The sequence below is a fragment of the Python bivittatus genome, unplaced genomic scaffold (assembly GCF_059951505.1).
Source record: "Python bivittatus isolate LINGU-HERP-01145 unplaced genomic scaffold, Pbiv_v1 ctg000440_np1212, whole genome shotgun sequence".
NCBI lineage: Eukaryota > Metazoa > Chordata > Lepidosauria > Squamata > Pythonidae > Python > Python bivittatus.
In genome coordinates this window covers 1,788,520-1,812,196 of record NW_028277063.1, presented here as the reverse complement: position 1 = coordinate 1,812,196, position 23,677 = coordinate 1,788,520, and the positions used below count along the sequence as shown (strand labels likewise).

General features: G+C 42.4%; 2 protein-coding genes across 2 annotated transcripts; one reads left to right on the top strand and one right to left on the bottom strand.

Moving 5' to 3' along the window:
- Window positions 1–2,796: 2,796 nt before the first annotated feature.
- LOC103064772 (sesquipedalian-1-like) lies at window positions 2,797–5,370 on the top strand. Its single transcript, XM_007432232.4, has 3 exons — window positions 2,797–2,902; window positions 3,897–3,953; window positions 4,586–5,370. The coding sequence occupies exons 1-3, from the start codon at window positions 2,885–2,887 to the stop codon at window positions 5,213–5,215; spliced, it is 705 nt and encodes a 234-aa protein (XP_007432294.1). The 5' UTR covers window positions 2,797–2,884; the 3' UTR covers window positions 5,216–5,370.
- Window positions 5,371–7,874: 2,504 nt separating this feature from the next.
- Window positions 7,875–23,504, bottom strand: TBC1D10B (TBC1 domain family member 10B). The gene is made up of 9 exons (XM_007432234.4): window positions 22,437–23,504; window positions 17,319–17,418; window positions 17,085–17,192; window positions 16,597–16,703; window positions 15,879–15,993; window positions 15,206–15,271; window positions 13,140–13,329; window positions 12,003–12,157; window positions 7,875–11,049 (listed from the first exon to the last, which is right to left on the bottom strand). The coding sequence occupies exons 1-9, from the start codon at window positions 23,276–23,278 to the stop codon at window positions 10,336–10,338; spliced, it is 2,397 nt and encodes a 798-aa protein (XP_007432296.2). The 5' UTR covers window positions 23,279–23,504; the 3' UTR covers window positions 7,875–10,335.
- Window positions 23,505–23,677: the final 173 nt, after the last annotated feature.

Here is a 23,677-nt window from a genome sequence, read left to right as displayed (position 1 = left end):
TACATGTTGGGGCGGGGGGGGTGGAGGCAGGCCAAGTTTTGATAAAGTGTCGCGATGAATGGACGGGGATTTTTTTTTTTTTATTGGATCTACCCGCTAAATAATAGTTTCGCCCTTTCTGGAGTTTATCCTGTTAATAGGAATAGTGTATTTGTATTTCAGCCTTCGCTGACTTTTCCCGCCCTTTTCTGAATCTGTAATTGCGCAGTGACGGACGTGCAATTAACTGAATTGCCGCTATTTCAAGAAGACATGAAGAAATACATTTGTGAAAGATAGGCCGACCAGCAGCGATTAATTCTAATGGGTAGATAAAAACTCCATAGCCAAAGGAAGTCTATCTTAGACTCTCAACAAGGAAGAATAGTCTATGTTTTTTTACCCTGCTTCTTAGTTACTGAATGCCTCTCTGCTCTAATGTACACAAAATCCTGAATTAGATGAATCTTTAATTGGTCCAATCAAAGCAGAGCTGTTCATAAAACCATTTAATTTTCTTAGGGAAAGTCTTCCTTGAATCAGCCTTGACTCCTGGTGACTTCATATAGGGTTTTGTTTTGTTTTGTTTTTGGCAACAATAAAGAAATGATTTGCCAATCCCTTCTTTGGGGAGAGGTGGTTGGGTTTTTCTGGACTCCCAATATATCTATAGCTTTCAAGTATCCTGATTGGTTTCCAGTTAAGTATTAACCAAATCTGTCCATACTTAGCTGTTTGAGATCAGCCAAGGTAGCTTATTCTCCAGTGTTCCACTAGTTAAAGCAGGCAGAGATCCCTATACAACTGTGGGATCGCAACTTAAGCGAAAGAGCTTGATTACAGGTATCTGTGCACCACAATTTTGCTATTATACCAGGTACTGCATTTAAGCATGGTTTGAGACTCATTTTTAGGTTACTGTTCACCTCTTATTTCTCAGTTACCTGGGTATGATGAAACAGGAGACTCATTCACCCCTAAAAGTCTAGTTTGGATCAAAGAAAATAATTTGCTGGGGGCATTCAGCAGTTCAGGCTTTATTAATTGAAGTAAGACTCATCCTGTGTTCTCATGCAAAAATAGCATACATATGCCTCCTTCCTTCAAGAATTGCTGCCTTTCCTTAGTTCAGTGCTGAACCTGTGGTTTTAAATCAGTGTTTTTTAAACTTGGCAGCTTTTAAGATGTGTGGAATTCTGGGAGTTGAAGTCCACACATCTTAAAGTTGCCAAGTTTGAAAAACACTGTTTTACATGATTGTGGCTACTACCTGGCTAATAGTTAGGGTTGATGAGCATGAAGTCCAATATCATCTTACGAATCACAGGTTTCACCATTCTTTACAGTGATATACATGGTAATTGCATTTTCTCTCTTCTTGATGCTGGGCTTTCAAAATGATACAAAGGGCAAGATTCTCCAGATATCCCCCTAATGCAACCTACCCAAATTTGGTACCACACAGCTGTGTTGGCAACAATATACAAAAACAAATTCTGTCATATAATAGTTGTCTACACAGATCTGGCCACCATCCCCATGGTTAATGTGCACATGGGTTACTTAGTCCAGTTGTCACACAACACATCATAAAACAACCAGACAGACTAAGGTCCCCCATTTGGTTCATGGTGTCATGCAAACACAGCCTGGGAATTCTCAACTAGCATACCTAGCTCGGGATTTGTAGAGTTGAAATCAGATACATCAGGAGGATACTGGGTTGGGGAAAGCTGCCATAACATATGCAGATGAACCTACTGAAAATCTGTCAGATATAGGTAGTCTTTGTTTAACCACAATTAGAACTGGCAACTTGGTCATTAAGTAAAGTGGTCACTAAGTGAAACCACAACTGTGCTTATAATCTTACCTCAACTTTCCTTTGCTTTACAAACCTGCGAAGGTTGTAAATGCAAGGATTGGTCATGAAGTTACTTTTTCATCACCGTTGTAACTGCGAATGGTTGCTGTATAAGGCAGTTGCTAGACGAGGACTACCTGCACCTAGCAGTTACACTCCACCTATCTTTCAGTAAGCCTGAAGCTGAGCTACATAACCTCTGGAACTAAGCAGAACAGTTAATTTCTAGAATTGTTTGTTTGAAATAGAATTTTACCCATCCTATCCCTCACCATTTCATGATACAGGTAATCCCGTTTAAGAAGGAGTTCCGTTCCCATGGTCTGTCCTTAAATTGAATTCGTATGTAAGCTGGAACAGTATTATTGTATAATACTGTATAAGTAGCATTGTATAATGAACTCAGATCATTGTGTATTTAACTCAAATTTTGCTACAATAGGCTCTGTTCTTAACTATTGGTCATCTGTAACCCGGGCATTCTTAACCCGGGGACTACTTGTACCATTTTCTCACAGTAGCTTACAATATGAATAATACAAAAAAAAATAGAAAGTTATTTAAAGACGAAGAAAACATTAGAAAGGCTCACTTATAAAACACTTGGTAGATTCAAAAGTTTTTAATGACAACAAAGAATGTAGGATTTTTAACAGAGTGCTGTTTTGCAGAGCAATTTGTGCTATAATCAGCCTATTTCCCCCCCCGCCCCACAAAACTGGTTCTCTTTAGGACCAGAGAGAACTCTAGCTTGTGGTCAGGTTCCCTGCTCATTGCTGATTCCTTCCTTTTTCTAGCCATTTGTTCTTCTAACTCATTTGGAGGGAGCTATGAGTGAAAAAAACGAGAAACCATGATCAAAGTCTCTTCCTGCACTTATCTCTTTCATTCTGGAACAAAAGATCAAATGACTTTCAATGCCACTTGAATAGAGGACACAGGTAAGCTTTAGCCCCACCCTCTTCACCTAAGAAATTATTGCTTTTGAATTTAGAGGAAAGGAAAACTTTGTTCTGGTGGAAAATCTAAGGGGAAAACCTGATGAATTTGGCACCAAAGGTAAGGGCTGAATGCATTCAGCAAGTGCTTGTATGTTATAGTTTTCTCTCATTATTTTATCTGGGTCTTGTGATTAATTTACCTTAAATATCCCTGAAAATGCCCCACCCAGCCCCTTTTGAAAGAAAAATCTTGGATAACTCAGAATCTAATGCAGTTTTGTATAACTGTTATAAGTCCCCATTTGGGCATGTCTGAAGGCTGTCCATCCTTTCATCAAGCAATATGAAGTAGGATACATATGGTTGCAGAATTGGTCGCTTTTCCTCCCCCTTCCCTTTCCTTTCCAACCACTTTCCTTTCAAGCTCAAAAGCTTACACCTTTTTTTGTGACATTTTACGTACCACCTTGGTGTAGATTTTTAATTTCTTTTGTAGCACCCTTCCCGATCTCTGAAGTCTCTTTTCATTCCCCTGTATTACTTCACCAGTCTTTTATTAAACCATTCCTGTACTTCCTCGTTCTCTTTAATTCCCTTGCCTTTGATTTCCATTTTTGTTTTACTTTTACATCCTACTTTAGCTTCTTCTTTAAAGGTCCATTGCCATTTTCAACTAGTACATGCATTAAACCACATGAAATGCTGGCTGGGGAATTCTGGGAGTTGAAGTCCACCCATCTTCCAGTTGCTGAGGTTGAGAAGCACTGCTCTAAGCCAAACCCAAGTAAATTATGGCTTAGTTTCATTATGCCATTCTTCCTCTGCCCCCAGCCTGCCCCCCTCTTTTACTACCAAGTATCAAAAATAGTGTTGTCTGATGTGCCAGTTGTAATACCTGGTTCATCTGCATTTCCTTTCAAGGTAGGCAAACACCACTCCAACTAGCTACTGTGTGTGAGCCAGAAACATGCCTCCCCCCATCACTGTTCTCTACAATGTGTTTTTTTTTTAAGTTCATCAAGGAAACAGAGGGCATGATTATTTTTTTTTAAATCACTGTTGGAACACTGAAATGTGTTGAACACTGGGCCTGTCTTTTTTTCTCCCGCTAGGTGAAATTGACAAGAATCCTGCCACTTTCTCCTTCTAGCCCAAGGGACAGGAAAATGGTAACACTGGTGTTTTCTTTTTTTCCTTTTTTGTAAAAACCTGGTCAACTGCTGGGCCCACCAGTGTTGGAGGTTGAAGTATTGGTAGGCATGTGAACATTCCTGAGATTGGAATGATTGACAAAGAGGGGGCATGGAGTAAATATATAGTGCTCTAGCTACACCCCACTGCCCCCTTGTGGTTAGTAGGTCATGAGGCACTAAAAAAATCAGTGCCCTTGGACTTATACTTCCAAGTACAAGGGGAGGTGGGGCAGAACATCTGGCCATCACCATGGCCAAAGTGGAGGAACTGGTTGGCTTCTGACAAGGGACTTTGTAAGCTGGCTTCATTTCTGCATGAGAATCAAGCAGCTTAAGGTTGCAGTGCTGAAAAGCCCATGGACAGTTTTCAATGGCTGTCTGCCACATTCTAAAACAAAGGGAGCATGGCTTAAATATCCTTTGCTAGTGAGCTACAAAATGACCAGGCTGCTGGGGAAATGTAATTTAACACATTTGGGAGGAAATGCATAAAGCCTGGCTTAAGGAAAACTGCTCGGCTCCTGTTGGCTCCTTAATCTTCCTCTTGGCATACAGCTTGTTTTGTCTCTACATTCCCTCATCCCGATTTCCTATTATTATCTATCCAGTTTCTGAGCATGTCTGCTATGAAACTCCACATCGCAAGTATTCTTACCTCTTCCCACTTGGAACAGCCCCCAGACCGGCAGGGCCTACTTTATAAGAAAAGTAACCGCACCGCTTCCTACCAGCCCTGCTGGTGTGAGCTCCGAGGAAATCTTCTTTTCTGCCGGGAGCAGCCAGGAGACCGAGCTCCTTTTCAGCTCATTGTTTTAGAAGGCTGCATAGTGGAATTGCAGGAATCCTCATCTGAGCCACATACCTTTAAAATCTGCTACCCCAATGATTTGCCTGATCAGTCCTATAAGATGGCAGCTGAGAATCAAGAAACCATGGAAGATTGGGTACGAGCTCTGAGCACAGCAGGATTTGAGTACCTCCGAGCTCTGGTCGCTGAGCTAGAAGGGCAATTTCACAGGTTGAAGAGCCAACAGTACTCTACGGAAGAAGCAAGATATAAGGCAATAGACCTTACACTGCCATCTTCAAAACTGGCCGAACAAAGGAGATTCTGTCACATGGAATTTGCTTGCCTCCATCAGGAATTTGGGAAGGCTGTTATAAGGCTTAGGCAACAGTGGCAGGAGGGAAAGGGTAAGCAGATCCCAGAAAGTGAGAGCTTGATACATTTTGAATAGGACAATCGGTAATCCCAAGCATTTGGCTGTAACCAATGAATTTGGGGACACCTAAAGTTTCTGGGGAGTTGGTATCTGTGAAAAATGTAAGTTTTGTTTTAAAAGATTCCTTTTTTTAAAAAAAATGCTTTTAATAAATGCGTATTTAAAGGAAGTTGGGAGCCAATTTTTTTTGTCACTAACGCAGCAGCAACCACACTCAAGAAGAACAAGAGCCGTTCTTAGGAAAGGGACACTTGTGAGCTTCTTATTGTGGGTGGGAACTTTTGGTTACACCAATGTCTGAATCTGTGAACAAAATCGCATATCCAGAATAAAAGAGTGGTTCCCCCTCAGGATCTCTTCCAGGAAGTCAAAATGTTGTTTTTCAGTTAGGCAGGATTGGGATCTATTAATACTGCAGCCTGATCTATATTGGACAGCAGGAACATATGACTAACAAAAATAATCAATGGATCCCCAAATATATGCTTAGAATAAAACATGGAATCCAATTTTGAAAAGGGCTGTCTATACCAGCTTTTCTAATCGGATGCTATCTAAATGCTTGGGGCCGCAATTGGCAGCTTCTAGCCAGCAAAGCCATTGGGGTACAGAAATACTAATCAAACAAGTATTAGTTGAGGTCATCAGTATCCAGGGTAGAGAACATTCTCAGGCCTGCTATCAAATGCCATTTTAGATAGAGAAGGCAGGGACTATGGTGGTTTCCCCCCAGTAATTAGCTTTTTCTCCTACCTTAAATCAAAGTAGTATTTTCTATATATCATTTACTAAGGATTTCCTCAAGTGTTACTACAAGTTGCATCATCCACAGTGCTCTCATTTACTTTTTATTTAGCTCAGCTTTAAAAACTAAAAAACAATCCTTGTTTCAGACAACTCTCTGAAGAACAATCCACACTTTTCTGATTTTTTTTGAAGTCTGATTCTGCATAGAATTATTGCACAGTGATGGTCACAAGACCTCCCAGTAGCAGCATATTGAAGCTGGAGGATGTTCCAACTTTGGAAAGCCAATGGAGGAAGTGCACCATAGGAATTCCTGCTCCCCTTCTGTAGGAAACTCTTGACAGCCAGCAGAGATGAGATGTTGCGTATTACTTATTCTGAAAAAAAATCTCAAATTCTAGATTTCCTGTTTGGACTCTTAAACACAACAAAAAAGAATAAATCTGGAGTGTGTTCTATGACTGAAAGCCTAACACACAGTACTTTATTTACAATGAAGCCAAATACATACAAGCTCCCAGAATGAAAATTTAGGGGGGCTGCAGCTGGCAACAAAGAGAATGGGGAGCCAGGTTCCCAAAATAATCCTAGTATGACAAACATTTATCTTTTACTCCTTTGTTTTAGTTTCCAGAATATAGTGCTTCATTTGTTTTCTCTTCCCCACTTCCACCATGTTTCCAATGATCTAAGACAAGTGTGAGCGACAAATGAAGTGAATGACAGATGCCATTCAACTGTAATTCCCCACTGGCTTTGTTGGCTAAAGCTGAGGAGTTGACTTCAACATCTGGAGGGCCACAAAATCACAGAACGTATAGCTAGGAAGAGGGGAAGGAATGTGATGGAAATTACTAGCAGAAAAAAGGGGTATGAAATGCTGCTTTACAATTACTTTTTTTCCCCTTAACAGTATCTCATCCCCCCAGTACAGCATTTCCCCAGCCTAATTAAACTTCTAGTAATGGTTAAGAAACTGCAGTGAAAGAGTGCTGTACATGTGGATGGGAATGCAACTTCAAATCTCCAATGACTATGGCTAGATTCATATCACAAGTATGATCACTTGGGACAGCAAAATGAAATTCCATCAGGTGTCCGCCCAGGTTCTATTCAAACAGGATGTGGCAATGTGTACAAATCATTATAACAGACCCAATGGGTAAAATTCTTCAAATGTCTTACCCAACTGGAAATTTTGCTGTGAGCCAAGTCCCATCTCGAACCTTCCCCCCGGCCTGTTCACATGCGTCTTGGATAATCAGGTCACTCATTTGACAGCTGCTGAAGAAGCTGTAATCTCCTTTTCCATTTCCTACTGTTTTCCCTCTGAAGGGGGAAAAAAATCTGCAATGGCACCATCAGAGTTGGTACAACCTTGGACAGGTTCAGGGGAAAAGCAGACTCTCTCACGTTTCTGCCCATTTTTCACCCTGCCCTCATATGGCATGGGATGAAAAGTGAAATGTACAAAAAGACGGAGTGCCTAGAAAAACCAGGTTTTAACAAAGCCTCTGTAGGACCTGATATGAGTCATGAATGTCAGAGAATAAACAATGCAATTAGCTGTCCAGAGGGAATTTGTTTGACTCCACAACCTGGTCTATTTAGGACTAAATCTAAATCATTCTGGGTTGTCTGAATCCACCTCCCTCTGGTTAACTGAAGTTTGCATCATACAAGCTATCTGAGCCAGAGCTGCTTCAATAAACAAAACATTTCTCTTTCTCTGGATCTGAACAAGCCAATCCCATAAAAATAAATAGCTTAATTCATCCTCAGTTAACAAAGACACTTGACAAACTTGAACTCCATTTTGTTTTGTTAACATTTTTAGACAAAGCAACACGGGAGGACGTGGAATCTAATAAAAATGAAGCACAAATAACAAAACAAAGAAAAAGTATTAACAAGTAGGACAGCAAAGAGTTGTTACTTGTAATTTACTGCTTGACAAAATTAGGGGCAGTGATAAAAAAAAGTTAAAAATAACAATAAGGCATGGGGAGAAGATGGATTCCTAATTTCCAGTGTCTGTCCCATTAAATAAGAGCACAAGATCAAAAAAATCCCAAATATCTGTATACATAATTACAATACTGAAACATATATATAATATATGTGTTAGAGAGAGAAAGTATATACAGAGAAGAGAATGGGCTAATAGAACATTTTTGTTAGATCCTGTATAGGTATGTGAATTCAAAGAGAAACTGCTATTTGGTACAGGTATATTCGGGGAAGGAAAATTCTGAAACAGGTTCATGATTTTCAAACTATTCACAACTGCAGAGGATGTGACCAAGAGAAGAAAAAGATGCTGCAGAAGCTGCAGGCAGAGTTGGGAACACACGAATCCAGTATGGACTCCTAACAGCCCAGTCTGACTTCCAAGGCAGCAAGAATTTATCTTCCAGTTTCAAACTCCCCAAATCTCCTCCCACAAAACTCCTAAGTTTGTCAACTCTACTGACCTGCCAATATTATCTTCCTAGACTGCATAGAATAGAAACCAAGAGTTTAATAGTTGCCTTCTGCTCCATCATTAAAGGTTTACAGGGCAGTATCGGCAAATACTTCCTTAAAAGGAAACAGATCTTCTTTGTGGTCGCACAGCGAACCACAGAGAAAAATGTCTAGAGCAAATACATTCCAATTACTTTAAAAGGACCATTTGGGGAGGGGGGGGGGACAAGGAAATCAAGCATGCATCACTTAGGAATATTTGTTAATATCTACATCAACAAGCTATAAACCAGCTTTAAACCAGCTTTATCAGCCACAGCTGAAGAAACCTGTAGGTTTTGTGAAAAGACAGGGGAGCAGCACTAAAATAGGAAAGCAATCTCCGCACCTTCAAAATGTACACTCCAGGAACCGTCAAAGTCAGTGTTTCTCAACCTCAGCAACTTTAAGATGTGTGGACTTCGACTCCATGGCTGGCTGGGGAATGCTGGGAGTCGAAGTCCACACATCTTAAAGTTGCTGAGGTTGAGAAACACTGGTCTCAGTAAACCAATGAAGGTTAAAAACTAATTCTTATTTCTTCTGTAATGGAGAGTTATCCTTGGTGTGTTTGTTTTTAAAGGATGGGATGAAAAGCTAAATGTATTCCAGTAACAAACACTTCTGTATTTTATAGTATAGCACTTGGGAAGACACAGTTTACCCAAATCTCCTCTTGGGGGCAGAAGTTCCCCTCAAAAGTAGTAACCTCTTTTGGACAAAGTAGCAAGGCTACCCTGCCACATCTCTCAGGAAATGTTTTTGCCAAAAGCTAGTTCTCTAGGACAGGAAATGGACTTTTCTTGTTCTGACTGAAACTATTTGACCACACATCAAAAGCAGAGAACCAGAAAATGGAGTCTCTCTCTCTCTCTCACCCAATCTAATTACTCCTCTTTTCTGAGCCAACCCAGCAAACTTTTCTAGAAACTCAGGGTTTTTTTTTCCTTGTTGACTGCTAGGAATCCCTTATCTAGGAACAGCCAAGTGGCCAAGCGTGCAAGTGGCTTCAAATCTCCCACCCCAGTTTTCACACATTGTTGTAGGGCAGAAAAAAAGTCCACAGGCCCAAGCTTCCCCTTTCCTGAATGTCCAAGCTGGAGAAAGTCACCCTGGTTCCACATCTGCCTATCATCAAATGGTTCTGAAAATAGAGGCGATTTGGTCAGGAAACAAGGCCGCTACTGTAGGAAGCCATGCAACGGGGAGGAGGCGGCGGGCAGGTACATATCTATATGGGATTTTTCCTAAGTGCCTTGTGGAGCCCATCAGGTTGAGGCGAACTGGGAAAAAATATGCAACAGAGTTAAAAGGGCCAATCCACCTTGCAATGGCAGAAGAGTTTGTTAATCTGTTGGAAGATTGGGGGGGAGTCCACACGTTGCTTCTCTGGAAGGAGGTGATGTCATACCTGGAGTGGTTAAATGGTTTTAAGGGGAGATGGTTCTATACAAAGTACTTGTTAATAATGCAATTACTTCCTTGGTTAGACTCCAAGCTTGGAGGGGACGGAGGAGGGTTGTGCAGCTGCACCTGTTGGTTGTGGTGAAATTCACACGGGGCCACCATCTTCTGTATCCACGCACAGAGCACAGCAGCTATCATGGACCATTTCTCCCTGGTTGTTAAGGGAGAGGAGAGCAGGATGGGGGACTCAAACCCACCTCAGGCACTCAAAAGAGGTAAATCCATGGAATCTAGATAATTATCCTCCAACCCTCTATGACCCTAAGTTTGGGGATTCAGTGTACTATAGTGATTCTCCTTGGTGTACCTCCTGCAGTCCTTTGGGTCCTTCAACCACAATATGTCTCTAAGTGGCAACCATCTTCTTGGTCCTTGGGAGTTGTCCAGACTTGCATTGTCCCATCCCTTAGCATTATTCAAAAGTAAGTGTCTTGGAGCACTGACCCCCCAGGGGTTTCCCCATCTCTTCCTTCTTCGGTGGCTGATTTGGATTCTTTTTTCCTCAAAGATAGTTTCTTCTCTTTCTTTAGCTTGGCTTCCTCTTTGGTTCGTTCTTTCTGCTGCTTCTTCTCCCGCTCCTTTTCTTGTTTCTCCCTCTCCTTTTCCTGCTTCTCCCGTTCCTTCTGCAGCTTCTTCTCCCGCTCCTTCTGCAGCTTCTGCTTCTCCTTTTCTATCTTTGCTTGCTTCTCCCGTTCTTTTTCTTTCCGCTTCTCTGCTTTGTTGCTGCTGCTCCCTGTTTTCTTAGGGCCGCCTAAGGGTGTGTTGTTCCCAGTAGGAGAGGGCAGGGCGGCATGAAGGCCCTCGGATACCACCACCTGATTCTGGGCAGCAGAAGGGACTGGGGAAGGTGCAGGAGGCTCAGCCAAGGAACCTATGGAATGAACTGGGGAGAAGGAAGGACCACTGATGCTGCCCAGAGCAACCCTCTGCTTCAGCCCTGTGAGGCTCAAGAGGCTGGCACTAGCAGTCAGGGGTGGGTTCATACGGTAGCGCTCCTCATGGATTGCTCGTGAGCCATGGAGTCGGCGGGAGGGCTTGTACTGGAGCTCCCCCCGAGTTTCCCGCCATTTCTTCAGCTGGGTGGTATTCTCTCGCTCTATGAGGGCTTCAGTAACTGGAAGATTAATCACCTGAACCAAACAGGAGACAGAAACAGGAGAAGGAGGAATAACTATATGTGGCATCTTTTGGTTCATATTCTCTTCTACAGCTGAGGACCTTGTCATGAAGTACACATAAGCCAGGAGCACCTCATTCAAAATACTTGTCAGTGGAAGCAGAAATAACTTGTTATTAGAACCAGATCCTCTTCATACACATAAACCTAGCAGTGCCCATCACAGCATTACATTTAGGAAGGCCTTCTATATATTATTATTACATAGCTCAAGGAAAAACTATGAGTGTTTCTATCAGCCAATTTTAAATTATTGTATAAATATGATATTCAGAAAGTATTAAGCATCCCAACTAATTATCGGAATGTCAAGTCTGTTAATAAATTCAAAATGTGACTATCTCAGCAGGCTTGGGGATCTCAGGGAAATGGAGAATTGGTGAGATGGCTACATTGTATGTAACACTGAAGACACTCTCTTTTAGTCTTTTTTTTTAATAATATTGTTTGGGTTTTTTTTACCATGGAATAATTTTTAATGCTTATTTCTTTTAATAGCCACCCAGAATCACGTTGGTGGGATGGGCAACTATATAAATGTGATGAATAAAAATAAATAAATAAACTTCAGTATGTAGGTTTCATGCTTTTCTAAACAGACATGGATGTGGTCTGTTCTTACTTTGAAAAATTGTGATTTCTTTTTGCCTCAGATAGGAAATAAATCCAAGAAATTAAGAATCCTTTGCTAACCCCTTTCTCCTTGTTTCCTTTCTTCACAATGGATATCAGCAATCACTTCTCTTCAATCTACAATGAGCTTCCAGCTTCAAAGACTTTATCTTCTACTTTCATTATTTTGTTTATATTATATTTGAAAACTGTGTTTCATTAGCTGCTCAGAGAACTCTGGGGCAGCAATATAAATACTTTGTAAGCCACAAAGAAAAAGGTTGGGATTCTCACCTCATGGACCAAGTATTCTTCTTGCATGGTCTGAACAGGGAGGTTCCGCAACTTCTCCATTGTCTCATACATGCCTTGGCAAGACCGCAACTTGTCCACCGTGCCCAAGGTATTCCGGAGTAGCACCAAGCCCACTCGGAAAACTATCTTCACTCCTGCAAGAAGGTAAAGAGGAGGAAGAGAGGACTAAATACAAGAAAAAGGGGAGAGAAAGATGAAATATATGCCCAAAGGCATGGTTGCGAATACCAGATTTGATGCAGTTGAATGAACCAAAGTCCATCAACAGAGAAATGTCATAAGGTTTTAAAACAATCCCTCCTGAATTTGGCTCTCTAATCTAGCATCCCATTTCATACAATGTCCAACCAACCAGGGACCTCTGGGAAGTTCCTGGGTGTTCGTGAAGATGTATGTTACTACCCACCAGGAAAACACTCCACCCACCCCTGGCTCTAATCTGTATTTTATTACCCTCTAAATGAGTGATCACCATCACATTGCAGAAAGAGGATTCTATAAATCAGCTTGTGTGCAGAGAGTCATTCATCCTGAATTTATTGTTAAAATTGTATTTTTTATTTAGTAATCTCAGGTTCTAGCATAATGGAGCTGTTATCCTAAGCATTCTTGCAAAGACAAGCCTTATTGAATACAATGGGACTTACTTCCAAATTACAATGCCCTGGTCCGTACTAAGAAAAAAAAATCAATTTTCTCAATACCATGCATAATTTACAAACATCTGTCTCATCAGCTTAGTTCTCCTGGTAAAGATATCAAATGATCCTCAGTACCATTTTGAGATAAATTATGCTAGACTGGATTTGACATCATACAATTCCTCTTTCTCTCCCTCCACCCCTCTTTTTTGGCAAACAGCCCTCATGACTGCCATGATGCTGGCCATGACTATGTAAATAACGGCTCAGGAGGTTTTCCTCCATCCAATGAATTAAAAACAATTCAGAAAGAGAGCAGGAATAAAATATATATATATATATATCAGAGATTGCAGAATCCCTGTGGGTTTTTTTCCTTCTTGATTGAATTTGTGTAAGGGAAGAAGCAGGCATTAGTGAGCCAGACATGCAGGACTTGACAGAAAGCCAAACAAAATGGAAGGTCACAGCTCACCTTCGCAGAAGAACATATCCCACACGCGTAACACAGAGCACCAAGGCAAGGTCCGGGAGAAGATGCACATAAACCATTCCGTCATATACAAGATGGGGTCAATCTTATATCTCTTCAGGTGACGATAGGCAATGGGAGATGCTCGTCGGAGTAGCGCAAAGAAGATCTCCCCATCTAACTGGATTGCCTCCTAAACAAGAAGCACAAGGTGCAGATGGGAACTGGAGTGAATTCAGGGGCCCTGGAAGTGACAGCCTGTATTCCCCCCCCTCCCCACAATCTTTTTAGTTTTTTCTCCTTGAGTAAAGAATTGAGGCCTCCTAGACTTGGTTCTATACAGTATTTATAGCCTCTGTGCGCAGCAGAGAAAGATGGAAAGATGAGACACAGAACTGGTTAGTACATTGCACCAAACTATTGTTTGCTTAACCACTGTTTGTTGAACTTGCTGGGTCCAGACACCACACTTAGCGATAAAGCATGGTTCATATAACATTCCAAACCAAAGTAAAATAAAATTCATTATGGGTCAGCCTGCTACCTGAATGCTAAAAAAATCTGCAAGTGGTTCCAACCATTCAAGTTTTCTGTAGGTAAAAATCGTGTTGCTCCTTTCAATTCAATAAATTAAGGAACGAGATTGACCTCAGAGGAGTGGTAGGGCTCAGCTTTGCTCATCATCAGTCACCTGCCAGAATTTGGTTTATTCACGACAGATAACTCATGGTTAACTCAATCTTATGATCAGTCACGGAATATGAAATTTCAAGCTGACCCAGAGAGGGGAGAAGAGGAAATGAGAACAGATTGGAGAAGAAATCTGTCAAAAAACCAACTGAGATGAAGTGGCCAAATAGAGAAACAAAAGCATTTCTTCATAACAAGTACATATTCCAGCAGTTGAAGGCCAAAAGGTTCTTCAGAGACACAGGTAGCATCTGTCAGGAACTCCTTAAACCTAATACATCTATTTTCAAAATTGCCCTGCAGCTACACAACCCTGAGAAAGGATGAGCTCCTTTAAGGAGCTGCAAACAGGTGCTACTTTTTTATCTTCAGATCCAATGCTCTACTGCAGTGTTCCTCAACCTTAGCAACTTTAAGATATGTGGACTTCAACTCCCAGAATTCCACATGGCTGGCTGGGGAATTCTGGGAGTTGAAGTCCACATATCTTAAAGTTGCTAAGGTTGAGGAACACAACTCTACTGAATATTTTCAAACTCTGGGCCTCCCACCCTTTTCCAGGAAGCTCCATCCTCCAGCACAACATATTCTTCTCCCATGAGATAATAAACCATACCAAGAAGCACAATACTTTCTGTAAATTAATAAGGAACTCCATCTGTTTGAGCCGGATTGGAAACCTACAGGGCGAATCAGGTACCCAATCCCATCCATAATTCCCCCAATACTCTTAAGATTCCACTGCTGTGATTCAGCAACTGATAAACATTTTTCAGCAGTGCAACCTATTTTTTAAATCAAGAAGGTGTAAAATCAAATCAGGTTTGTTAAAACTCCAGCAAGCCTAACACATTCACGTCTTCATTTGTATACATCTATTTTGATTTTTTTTAAAAACCCAACCCTGAAAAAGAGCCATGATACTGGCCCTCTTCCTTCTGATGACGCCCATTTTACTACTTCCTTGACCCCCAGGGTCTTCAACTCTGTTTTTTAGATTTTTTATCCCACCTTTCTTATTTTTACAAATAACTCAAGGTGGCGAACACATCTAATATTCCTTACTCCTCCTATTTTCCCCACAACAACAACCCTGTGAGGTGAGTTGGGCTGAGAGGGAGTGACTGGCCCAAAGTCACCCAGCTGCTTTTTGTGCCTAAGGCAGGACTAGAACTCACAGCCCACTGGTTTCTAGCCTGGTGCCTTAACCACTAGACCAAACTGGCTCTCTATTTTAACAAGAAAATGGAACCCGTGGCCACAAAAAAGCTGCCTGTCCTTACGCTGGAAGTTTCTGTGTAGTACAAAAGGCATTCCCCATGAAGAATCCCAGTGGAATCCTAAACTGCTTTTCTCTATGGGAATGCAGCCAAACTCACCAAGCCAGCACTGTAGTAACCAGGAAGATATTTCTCACAGATTTGCACCAGGCACCAGAAAGCTTGCTGTGGAGAGAGATCAAGAAATCCTTAGGCCAGATGGTCCCAGCAATCGCGCTTGGGTGCATGGAAGGCCAGCATTCTATCAAGCGCCCAGTTACAGCTTCCCAGTTATGTGAACTAAGCCCAGCAAATCCAGTTCAGGGGCACTAGCCCTCTCCCCTGGGGCTTCCAGGTTTCTTCAGTGACACTGAAGTAACACATCAGAGCCTGTAGTAAAGCCACAGAAGGAGAACAGACGAAGTCACAATTTAAGAACCGATGCAGATTGCATCAGGACTGCCTGTTGAAGCGTAATGGTTATGTTTTAACAGCACACTTGCATAATATTGCATGAAAACATGGTCACTGTCAGGGCTCCAGGCCCAACTGCTGGAACTGGCACAGTCCCTGGTACCTCAAAGGGATAGAGGTGGGCATGTGGCAGAGCAGAATGTCTGGTGCAAAAGAGCTGCCACCAATCAAGACCTCCAAAGTACAGTGACTATTCTACACATGCCCCAACCTGCTGAAATATTCTGCAAATATAAGTAAAGCAGGAAGTGCAGTTCTTTCCCAGAGAAACTATGCTTTCCATACTGGCTACTGCAGTGTGAACGAAGCAGCTCCTCACCTCTGCGGGCATATGCATCAACAAAACTGCAGCCACAGGTGCTTGTGCTTGGCAGTAACCTTCTTCTGGCCGGTAGATGGTGTAGGCTTTCAGGATGCGATAGAGGTCCTGCTGCCTGTGACGGAGGAGAAGGATGAGGAATGGGAGAAGGGAGCCTGTCCAGTTTCAAGGAGACATCTGAACCAAACTGCAACCAGCTGGGAATGACTAGGAAATTTAATCTAGACTTTTGGCTCCTGGAGCCCCCTATTTTCAAGACCTAATTCTAGCAAAGCAGAATTCCCCTCTATGTTTCTTTGGAATATTTAATTAGTAACAGGGCCTACAGAGTAGTTAATGCTCAGCATTTCTCAGAACATGTGCCAGGATGTTAATGAGACAGCTAAAAGTGTCAAGGCAGTCATGAGTTCCTGATTACCACTGTGTCCCCCATCTTAAGTCTAGAGACACGGAAAGACACTGAAAGGTACATCAGAGGTGAGATGCAAGAGCAGGTGTAGGGCTGGAGTAAGAGAGACAATTCAAGGCTAGAAACAGCCAGGCCAATATGCTTATGGAAGTTTCAAAGCAGGTTGGGGGTGGTGAGCTGATCTAGTACGTAGAGGGAGAACTATTTCATGAAGTTTGAGAAAGGAAAGGATCATTGTGATTTTCCAACCCTAGAAGGGGTTTTTTCCTGAGCACTACAACAAAAAGACCCCCTCTTTAGTTCTCTCACCCATGGCCTCCCCGAGCTGCAAACATCTCATGGAAAGGGAACTGCCTGTGGAGGTCCTTCTCAATCACATCAAGCCACTTTGGATCACCGGGCTGACGCTCCAATTCCTAAGAAAAAAAGCCAACAAAGAGGGAAAGGCTGTGAATTTGGAGACCAAAGCCTATCCTACTGGACTTTTCCTTACTGCCTCTACAGGATTAACTGCTATCAATTGTCCTTATGGAAAGGATTTCAGAAAGACACCAGGTCTCTGCTTGTTCCAGCAAACCTTCCTTCCTTCCCACCCCATTATTTGGGAGGGATCCTAATTATTATATTTAGGGTTTCACTGATACATTTTGATGCTACTTGTGAGATGCCTCAGAATAAGTTGTCTTTGGAAAAAGCAGGATACAAATGTGCATATTAGAAATAACCAAACCTTCTGTATTCTCCAAGAAAGTAGACTTCCCCATATTTTAGTAGCCTAAAAAGATACACAGGAATACCTCAAATTTGCCCTGATTTTGATCCAAAAGTTCCTTGCTATTTGAGAGTAGCTGCCATGCTTTGGCACGGAGAGAAGAGGGAATCCCCTTCCGGCAGCGCAATTTCACCTGCAATAAAATGAGCAATTATTAATATGTGCAGTAAAGAAACAGAAATTCAAAACCCCAAAGCAGAAGTTAAGGCTCTTCTTTATCAGCCAGGAACAGAGGCCTCTGACCCTGGTCGCTGCTCACCTTCTGGAATCTACGTGACAGCCATTTGTCCCAATGGGAAAACATGTCCAGCCACTTAAGTTCCCTCTGCCTGGCCACATCCACAGGGATGGCGCTTTCCCTGCAGCAAAACAATGGATGAGGAAGAAGATTATGAGCTAAGAAAAATCCCACAAATGTAGTATTTGCATAATTCTGAGGCTTTTGCTCTCCAGGGGAAAGGCTAAGGAGCTATGCAATATGATGGATCTCTCAGCCTCTCCTCTAGATTATGGGATTTCATACCCACAGAGGCAAAGTATACAGCTTTACTGAGGAGAGGAGAGCAAAGCAATTCAAACAACAAAAGACAAACCCTTGGGATGGTGGCAAATTAAGCTTCTCCAAAGCTTACCTATTTTTTCCCCAGTCCTTGGAAGCTCTCTTCCACAATCCCTTCTGCTCAGGATTACAGAATAACCCTATGAGATTGGTCACAAACCCTCTAAGCTATCATATAGTCATCCCATTCTGAACATACTAACTTTGATATGTCTATATTTAGCTAAATGGCCTGCAGACCCTATAACTTCATTTAACACCTTCTTCATTGGTCACACATACCGTCAGATGTTGTACATGGTAAAAATCCGGGATTACACTTTTGGCATCTCCCTTTGCCTTGCGGCTCCAAGAGGATTATGGGAGAACAGTTCCTTCTACATCTATATCTCGCTGGAGGTTTCTGTGCCACAGTGTTTGTGGTTTCTCACTACCCATTACTGCCTCCAAGATCAGCACATGATCACACACAAACAAGCCTCACATGCAGCTTCCACCTTAACAACAAAACAAAGACACGAAAGAATGTGCAGGGCAGCTGGGCTGCTGTTATCTGAAATTAGGAAGCTGCCTTCAGCCAGCTGTGAGTCACAATTCACTGAGTCTTCCTTAAGAGCTTATGGGGCAACAAGAACTCAATTAGTTATATGAAAACCTGCAGTTGTGCAACATCCAATTTCAGGTACCCAACTTCAGGTGAGGGGGTTCAGGGTGATGGTGGTCATAAAGAAAGGTCTAGGCAGGGCTCTCATTAACAGAACCCAGCCCAAAAAAACACACCAAAAAACAAAAAACAGGAAGGGCTGCTTGCCAAACAGGAAGTGGTGAGACTGATTGTAAAAAGTCATAGAAGTACATTTTCTGAGTGGGCGAGAAGAAGAATACTGTTCTCTCACAGCCACACCAATAGGAAGAAGCCAGTAACTGGTGCTCTTGTGAAGCATATTTCCTCTGTCAAAAAAAGCTAGGAGCCCCAACATTATTCTGCATAGCTTCCACTATCCTAAAGAAGCCTATCACCTGCCACCACTTGCTTACTGACTATTACCGATGCAATCTTGGACTTGGTCATTAATGCCACTTCAAATCTGCATCCTGGCCTTCTTTTCCCTGCAGCACATGTAGGTATTTTACCCTCCCCTAAACCTTACAAGCAATTTGCCAAAGGCTATTCAAGTGTAAGCTGTAGGTAGACAAGGGATAATTTAGACCACAATTATCAATAGCCACGTCTCAGCACCTGGCCAATTTTGTTTGGGCTCAAAAGCATGATCAGGCTTGCTTAGTATTTGAATCCCAAGGTGATAGGCAAGACCAGGAAGTTAAAAGAACATTCTGGAAGAAGGCAAAGGCAAACCACTTTGCCAAGAAAATATAGATGTGTCTGTGAAATCCCCAGCAGTTGAGCCTGACTTGAAGGAGAGTCTTCATCTTGCATCTATACCCATCCCCAGCCCTAAAGCCCTTCTCTAGCCACGCTTTTCAGGAAGCACGGAGGGGAGGAAAAAGAGAATCCTATTTCATGACTAAGTTACATCAGATCCATGTTTTAATTATTGTTCGGCTATTGGAATAATGCAGGAAAAAAAGCAAAATAGTTAAATGTAAACCGCAAACCCTAATTCTAGTCTGCTGTTCTACCCTTCTCCTCCAATCCAAGCCTTGTCCCAGATGAATAAAAGTGAATGTAACTGGAAAGTATGTTCAGAGCTTAGTCAAATTCTTCCACAGCACTACCTTCTTTTTTTCAACTGTAAGCCAATTTAGTTCTTAGCATACACAGCTTGTTCTATTGGTTACTCTGTCTTGTGCTGATCAGCTTTCCTCACAAACAGGCTTCCTGTAGAGGGTTCCCACTCCATAAGCAGCTGAGAATGACATAAGGTTAGTACAGATGGTTAGGAGGGAATAGCAGCTAATCCACAACCAAGAAGAGAATCTTGCCACAAAGAAAAGAAACACCATGGTCCCCTCCCACAGCACACACACCAACTGAAACAAAGCAAAACCTACACTATAATCCATAACGTCGATATGTTTCGTTATTATCTGCTTTCCTGCAGAAGAATATCACCATCGGCAGACTCCAGAATCATGGCAGAGCTTGCACTTGCCAAACTAAGAACTAAAAAATCATTCATGACCAAAATCTTTTCTGTGGTTCAGGATGAATAGCAAGCACACCTTTTTACATATGTAAATCTGTAAGCAACTTTTATATCTAGCAAAATCTGGCATGATTTGTTCCACCTCCTATTTTAACTGCAACTTAAACAAGAGTTCAGAGACAATTCCTTGGAGATGATGTTTATGAACAGCAATTAGTTGCAACAATTTGCAACAGAGTATCCACCTCACCCTATCCCTATTCAGAAGAATACTTTCATCTGCTAGCCGCTGGGAAGAAAAAACAACAGATGAAAGTGATTATTATCTTGCCCTATTTTCCTTGCCCTGTCTTCCTTTGAACACAGACTGGCTGCTGTTAGACAAAGGGCCAGACATTATAGGTTTCTAGAACTAGAAAAGCAGTTCTGAAATTTCCTTCAGCATCCCAAAATAACTTATGCTGAATCTCATACTGCATAAGAAAAGAGGGTTGGCATTTGTGGCATTTTGCTCACACTTTCAGATTAGCAAATCTTTCTCTTTAATGAATGGTCAGTTTCAGAGACAACTGCTGGAACCTGCATTAGTGCCCAAACGCACACCATAATGAGAGCTATGTAAATGTCTAGATGTGTACACACACACTGTTTACATGCCAGAAGAAATCAGGGCCACAGGGAAAACATGATCCCCTCCAGTCACCACTCTATAAGGCACACAGATTACAATGCCAGCACAGCCATGTGAGTTTGAAAAGACATGCTTACTGAGGGCAGCTTGGTACCTACCACTCAGGGACCTTGCGAAGTGGTACACGTTACAATGCTGCACTTAACTATGCTGCGAGTCCTGCAAGATAACCTTTTCAATCAACCCCAAATTTCCTGGCTTAATAGGATGTTGAGACGCTGTGGCAAAGAAAGAAAGGAGAAAAGCAGTAGTCAAATTCCAAATGGCGGTACTCAAAAGCTCTTCTGGAACGACAACACGTGCTTTTTCAGGCTGCACAAAGAATGCATCAACCTCAGCACAAATTCATTATTGTAGCTGCCACCCTCTCTCAGCTCCAGTCTCATGGGAAACATAAGCTGATTCTAAAACAATCAGGAGCTTTAGAAGCTGCTTGAAATTAAGGGTTGTGGGGGGGGGCGGGTTTCAAAGTGACAAAATAGAAGCCAAGTTTGATGTATGACTGTCTATTTCCAGACAGACTCTTGTCATGAGTTTTCTTCAATAGTGACATGATTTCTTGAGGGCCAGGCCATGATGGGTGGTCCATCTACCCTGTATCTCATATCCAAAACAGATTAAGAAGGGATGGAGCAACCGGTTCAATATTTATTCTTTGTACAGCCTCTGGCAGTTGAAGGCAGGGGGAGATCTAAGAATGTGGTTGTTTCCTTAGTGCACTGAGCCTATACAGATTTATCTAACAGGAGGCAGCATCTGGCTGAACTTACCTAGGCTCAGAAACTAAGCTGAGTCAAGCTTTAAGTATTTGGATGGGAAATACCCATATTCACTCTAGTGAAATACCAGAACTATAGGCTAGACTGGGAAGTTAAAAGAAACATTCCAGAAGGCAATGGCAAACTGCTTATCTATTACTGCCAAGAAAACTATATGGATATGTCCATAAAGTTATCAGAATCAATCTTGACTTTAAGAAGATTTCACCTTTTTGAAGTTTTGACCAGCCCAAATCCTGAAGCAGGAATTCTTCTTTTTTTACACCATTACAAAAGTATGCAGTTATTAGGGATCATTTAAAGAGAACAGTATGTGGAACAATTTTCATAACAAGCATTCAAACCAATGAGAAACCAGAGAAAGATTGTCTGGAGCCACATTACTGGTGCTGCTCATTCAAAACAAAAAATCCATCACATGTACCGGCCAACTCAAGAAATACAGCCACTCAATCACAATGAAAAAGTGTACAAAGCCACACCTCCAGGGACATGATTCTGATTTCACACCAAAGGGAAGAGCATGCAAAAAAATACATAACTATGGAAAAGAGGACAAAAATACATCTTAGCCATATACGGAGTGGAGAAATGACTCATTCAGCAGACCAGAACACCAATGTTGCAATGTTATATTTAAGACTTTAAGGAAAAAGAACGGTCCAATTGCCTATTCTAGTGCCCCAAGCTACTCAGATTCATAGACCTTCCTTCCCATGCAAAAGTGAACAGTGTGTACACTTCTTTAGAGGAAGTAAAGTGCAATTTGTTAATCACCCTTCAAATTTGATGCATGCCACATATAGAATACTAGATTAGGATCAGAAGAAGAGGAAGTTTTTTGCTGAAAACAAACAAAACAGGATTTTCTCATTGTCTCTTCCTTAATGCTAATCAGAAAAATGAAGCATTATTATATATTCCCAGAAAATTGTATCCCAGAGTCACTACTCTCAAACTAGAAAGAAACCATTTAAGAAATCTAATAGATAAGGGTCCATCAATACTCTTTAACTTAGTGACAATGTAATCAGGACAGTACTTAAGACACAACTATTTCTCCTGAGTTCACTTTCTCCAGGATAAGAGCTAGTGGCCCACAAGACAGAAACTTGAAGTTCTCCATTTTCAGCACCCTAGTCCAAGTGAAAGTAATGCCCATCACTGGACTAGCTTGACTGAGATAAAGCACTTCTTTTCCCCAGCATAGAAAGACTGTCATACTGGTGCCAATACTTACAGTGTAATAGAATACTGGCTGCCCCCTAGGAAGCCATATTTGTCAGTCTTACGGTATGCAAGTCCATTGATTTCAGAATCTGACCCCAGGGAGCTAGCATCATCAAGGAATCCAGGACCAGTCAGTGACTCCAATGTGCCTGACATGAGACTAACAGAATCTAAATAGCTCAAAGTATCAGAAGCTGGAGGGACCCTAGATGCAGTAGTGCCCAGACTAGACTGGGAACCCATGTCTTGAAGTGGTTGAGGAATGGAAAAATCATGAGGTGCCAAACCCTCTGGAGTTGTTGGTGAAGTCTTCTCCGGTGGGGTCATAGGACTTGGGGCCACCACTACCACTGCTGGCGAAGCTGGTGGAACTGGTAGTGATTTCACTACTGCATCTTTTGGCAAAGCCACTGATGATGACATCATCCTGCCGTCATTTACTGTAGCTTTAGCAATTACAGGAGTCACCGAATTGACCACAGAAACTATATCTGCTGAAAATCCATCTCCTAGTGGAATTGCATCCATTGCTAAGGTATCAGACATCATCTGTCCAGGATCTGCCACACTTCCACTATTGTTGGCCTCAAGAGTCATCTCTGCAATCATCGTGGTTAATGTCACCTCTGTAGCAATGCAAGGTGCTGCCGGGGTAGTACCAGTTGGCACAGTGGCTTCCACAGCGTCCATTGTTACTGCATTGGCCGTTGCCAGGGGCGAAGCTGGCTTGCTGTTTGTAGTCACTTCTAATGCCACAGGAGCTGGAGCCATCCGCTTGAGAACATGAAGAACTGAATGAGAGGCATTAGGTCGAGGTGGCGGAGATGGGTGATCCCCAGAACCTGTCTCCATAACAATGGCCCCCTCCCCCCCCAATGGGGGGGACGCGGCCTGGTCGCCCAGCCAATGCCTGAGCGACAGTGAAGGAGAGGAAGAGAGGAAGGAAGCTCAAAGCTTCGCGGCTCCCTCCCCCCGCCCCCCTACCTAGACGGCGGCGGCGGCGGCGGCGGCGGCAGCTCCAGAAACAGAGAGAGAGAGAGCGGGAGATAACCACCCCAGGTTGCGCACGCACACCAGGCTGCCGTGGCCGAAGTTCATCCAATGAACGTCGAGGAGGAAGATGGGTTTATCCAATCACGAAAGGGAAAGAGAAATGGGCGATGAGGCCTCGTAACGAAGAAGGGGACTTATGGAAAACAAACCAATCGGAATGGAGTGGGGCTTGGGGACACAGCCAATCACTAAGGGGAC

Bases quoted from the DNA above. Each gene is read 5' to 3' on its own strand.
- LOC103064772 (XM_007432232.4), top strand. The intron at 3,954-4,585 runs GTAACACTGGTG...TTATCTATCCAG, and splicing joins GCCCAAGGGACAGGAAAATG to TTTCTGAGCATGTCTGCTAT.
- TBC1D10B (XM_007432234.4), bottom strand. From the start codon at position 23,278: ATGGAGACAGGTTCTGGGGATCACCCATCTCCGCCACCTCGACCTAAT. The intron at 15,994-16,596 runs GTGAGAGAACTA...CCTCCGTCACAG, and splicing joins GCAGCTCGGGGAGGCCATGG to GCAGCAGGACCTCTATCGCA. The intron at 13,330-15,205 runs GTGAGTTTGGCT...CTTCTTGTTTAG, and splicing joins GTTACTACAGTGCTGGCTTG to GAGGCAATCCAGTTAGATGG.